The following is a 4,384-nucleotide window of genomic DNA, read 5'->3' on the forward strand; positions in this document are numbered from 1 at the left end:
TTTGTAATTATTTGTATTAATTACATGTTAGTCTTTAATTTATAAAAGTTATTTATAATTAACTCACTCTTAATTAATCATTCCAATTTAATTTTTTTAACAACAGTTTTTTTATATGTAACCTATGAAATTACTCAAGTATAAATTATAATTCTTGATAAACTAATATTAAATAAATTAAATAATTTAATTTATCAATTCAATAATTAATTGATTTATATTTGAAGATGAAATGTATTATATAATAAAGTGTCATGATCCTTTAAATATTATGAAAGTTATACACAATTTGACTCATCATTTCAATAACTAGTTTCTCGATGTAATTATTATTTCTTTATCGAGAATGTTTTGATTTTGATATTAAATTTAATCATTGATTATTTAAATAAAATTTAACTCTCTTTTTAAATTTCATTTCATGCTACATAACAATTTCACAATCCATATTATTTGGGAATAGGTGGAATATTTTTTATAATCTACCTAAAATGATTAATTGTCTCTTAATCACTTAAACATCTTAATATAGTTTATATTATACTTAATATCTACCCGTTTTGTTTTAAAATGTAATCATAATCAAAGCAAAATATTTCTTATATAAGATAGTATAATAATCTCAAATATAAGGATCACTTACATAATTATCAGAAGAACCTTTATATAAACTTATGCAATCTCTCTATATAGAATCCTTTTATGGTTCAATTCAATGTATATTAGACAACCACCTATAGGTATCCCGCATACCTTAGTTTATAAGAAGAATGGCCTCGTTTCACAAATAAAAAAAATATAATATATATTAGACTTAACAACTCTAATTAATATCGTATCTTAATAGAATATTGACTAAGAATATTTAAAAATAATATTTTGATGGGAAAAAAAATCTTATAATTATAACCACTTTATAATTTTCTTTCAATACATTTTATTTCAAAGACTTTATCATTGCTCTAAATTTATTAATTAAATATATAAATATTAAAGATAAATTTTTTTTATTGATAATAAATATGTTTTTATATAAATAAAGTTAGTATCATAAATAATTAGTTTTATATATATATATATATAGCAGTTTTTTTGGTTAAAAATGAGGTTTTCAGTACATTATAGGTGTTTTAAAGTATAAAATAAATTGAAAATTGGGTTTTAGAGTAATAAAACTTTAACCGTGACTTTTATATCATATTTGGTATTTGATCTAGCATACAATGTGTAGTCTAACTAGATTGAACGGCATATTATCTAATTCACTTTTTTTTTTAAAAAAAAAAAATCAATGGTCACTCATTTGAAAGAAAGAAAAAAAAAGAAAGCAAGCAAGCTGATCCTGCGGGCTGCCCTCAAATATCAAGGCATACCTAGTCTTTTGTTAAAAAAATTTTTTTTAATAAAATTTATTAAAATTATAATTAAATAATTATTCAATTAAATTATAATTTAAAAATAGAGTTTTTTATAGCAATATTAATAATTACTTAATAATTAATTATAAATTGATTTAATATGAAGAATTGTTTAATTTTTTTGTTAATATAGATATGTAAAAATATATTAAAATTATGTTTAAATAATTATTCTAGATTTATTACTCTTATATTTATTAATATAGATATGTAAAAATATTGTTTTAATTTTTTTATTTAAACTTGATTTTAATATTATAATAATTTTTTATTTAAAAAACCATATTGTCAATAAAATAATATTTTTTTATTAAAGTAAAAATACGAATAAAGAGAATTTATTATTAAAAAAACTATTCTTAGTTCAAGTAATTAAAATTTTACCAACACTTTTTAATTACTATTAGCTTTCGTTAAATAAACTATACTTTAATAAAATAATATTATTATAAAAAATACATAAATGAAAAAAAAATAATAATATTTTTATTATAAATATGATTTTTATTAAATTTTATGTATTAAAATAATATTTTTTTATATTATTTTTTAAAAAATTATTATTTACATCAATGTATTTAAATAATTTTTAAAAAACATGATAAACATCAAATGTATAAACGTGAAAAGAAAAAACAGATATAAAGGTGTGGCTATTATTAACTGCCCCATTCAACAGCCATGGTGATTGTAACAACATCTGGTTCATCATCATCAGCATGTCTACACGTTCAAATCCTTCCTTGGGGCAAGCCCATTCCACAATTCCTGCAACATTTCAACCAAATCTACCCCAATTGTAAAAGACCCAGCAGACAAAAAGTGCAGAACTCGAATGGGGTCTTATCAGTCACAGCGTACATGGAGAATCCAAATTCTATCTCTAGTTTTGCAAACAAAGTGCTTGGCTCTCTCCCTGTTATCGGCCTTGTAGCTAGGATTCTTAGTGATGAAGGTGGAGTTGGAGGTGATATTATAGATTTTGCAGAGTTTAGAAGGAGAGTGGGCAAAAAGTGCACTATTACTGATTCTAGAGCTTTCTATGAATTCCAGGACAGACGTGGCCGGGTAATTTATTTCTTATTAGTAACTTATAGTCATCTTGCCTTTTCTTTTCTGTTTCTGTGGTCGCCATGGACTGCGCTTTTAAAAAAGTTGTGCTGGCCTTGGGTCGATATTTGTATCAAGTTCAGTCCCACAAGAATTGAGTTTTGTTTCTCTTATTATCGTAATTCTATGTTTGGAATTAGTTGAGGTTTTGTTTCTGTGTAGGCAGGGGATCCTTTGTATGTTCTACTTTGCTGTTGGCTAGCTGCTGTTGGTGCTGGTTTTCTCAAATCCGAAGAGATTTTGGAGGGAGTAGCGAGGCTTCGGCTATCAAATGATATTGAGTTCGAAGAGCAGAATTTCATGGCTTTAATCAACGACACAAAAGAGGTGGGAATTAAGCTTTTTATTACACTTTTATTATTGTATTTCTCTCCTTAATAATTTGTCAAACTTCTAAGAAATCAAAGTGGTTACGATTTGGCTTTGGTTTTTATCATTCTGGAAATGCAAGTTGCATCTTATCTAGTCAAGTGATAGTTCGAAGCTAAATATCTGTAACTGCATTGAGTGCAAAACTACTTCTATATGTCATGCCTTACAAGATTGTTTGATGACTGAGGTTTTCGAAATTGTTATGCTTGTAAGCATATGTAAGTGCTAAAAGAGATTCCAAATAAGTGAATACTGGTTTCCAAGTCTAAAAGCTACTAATTTCATCCTTTCCCAGGCACGAGCTGTTACTTAAGTCCTTAAGGTGAAATTTAACACAGCTAGTAACAGATAACAGATAACAGATAAATTGTGTTTAAGAGGGTTGCCTTAATATTTCACTAAGGTAATGAGGTTTTAAGATGCTGCATAGTTGGAAGTGATATATACTAACAAATCCTTGCTCGACATCTAAATTAATGGAACTTGTGTAGACATTATTGAGTCAATGTTACCGTGATCATAACCTTGACTGTTGTGTGTTTAGCAAGCGTTTCAGTTGAACAATTAAAACTGTAATGCTCTGTGGCCTGCTATTCCGAAATAAGTATGTGGATTCTTGCATAAGTGTGATGGACTTCTATGCTGTCCTAATGGTAAATTTTGCTTATAATATAGCTTAGAGGTTGAACAAACAAAAACATTTAAGGAAAATGCTTCAGTACTTTTTTCGTCTTTCTGTGTATTTAGTATCCATCAATGAGATTACTTAACGTACGGATTCACATCACATCCAAGACTTTAAACTGCTATCGAATACTAATTTTCTCACAACGATGTTATGCAAACTGCAGAAACGAGCAAAAACAAGGACTGCAGCCTCTGCTATCCCCATGGAGGTACGGGCCGAGAAGGCACTTGAGGCAATTTACATCTGCTGTTATGGGAAGGATCCTATTGAAGAAGAAGACGAGAGACTGCTGAATGTCATGCTGAGTTCCGTTTTTCAATCAGTCGAGCAGCGTGAAATACAAAGAATTGTTGCAGAGAAGGCAAGAAAAGTGGCTGATGGCAGTGACGAGGTTAATATTCAAGAGCCAAAGCCCTTGCCAAAAGAAGCTGTTAAGTTGCAAATGAAAGACCTTCAATTCCTTAAACAAAACAGAGAAATTTGAATAGGAAATGTTACTGTTATCATTGCTGTGACTTTTGGTCGAGTATATAATAATCATATTCCAAATAAAGCTGCTGGGATTTTCATTCTTATGCTACACGCCGCATCATTCCATACAAACAAAGATAAAGGTTTCAACCGAGTAGTTTGCCTTAATTAGTTTGAGGTTTGCTTCTTAGATATTAATAACTTAAAGATTATTGAAAATTTATAGGGTTATTAATTTTAAAATTCATGAAATTTAATCTTGAAATTAATTAGAGTATATATAAGCTGGTTTGAACATTTATATTAATAATAATATATTAAAAAA

General features: G+C 27.5%; 1 protein-coding gene across 1 annotated transcript; it reads left to right on the forward strand.

Moving 5' to 3' along the window:
* Positions 1 to 2,048: 2,048 nt before the first annotated feature.
* PDE329 (calcium homeostasis regulator) lies at positions 2,049 to 4,168 on the forward strand. The gene is made up of 3 exons (XM_011016606.1): positions 2,049 to 2,486; positions 2,691 to 2,855; positions 3,752 to 4,168. The coding sequence occupies exons 1-3, from the start codon at positions 2,100 to 2,102 to the stop codon at positions 4,070 to 4,072; spliced, it is 873 nt and encodes a 290-aa protein (XP_011014908.1). The 5' UTR covers positions 2,049 to 2,099; the 3' UTR covers positions 4,073 to 4,168.
* Positions 4,169 to 4,384: the final 216 nt, after the last annotated feature.

This window comes from Populus euphratica, unplaced genomic scaffold, assembly GCF_000495115.2.
Source record: "Populus euphratica unplaced genomic scaffold, PopEup_1.0 scaffold2071.1, whole genome shotgun sequence".
NCBI lineage: Eukaryota > Viridiplantae > Streptophyta > Magnoliopsida > Malpighiales > Salicaceae > Populus > Populus euphratica.

Excerpts from the sequence above, each read along its gene's own strand:
- PDE329 (XM_011016606.1), top strand. The coding sequence starts at position 2,100 with ATGGTGATTGTAACAACATCTGGTTCATCATCATCAGCATGTCTACAC. Across the intron at positions 2,487-2,690 it reads TCCAGGACAGACGTGGCCGG|GCAGGGGATCCTTTGTATGT; the intron begins GTAATTTATTTC and ends GTTTCTGTGTAG. Across the intron at positions 2,856-3,751 it reads TAATCAACGACACAAAAGAG|AAACGAGCAAAAACAAGGAC; the intron begins GTGGGAATTAAG and ends TGCAAACTGCAG.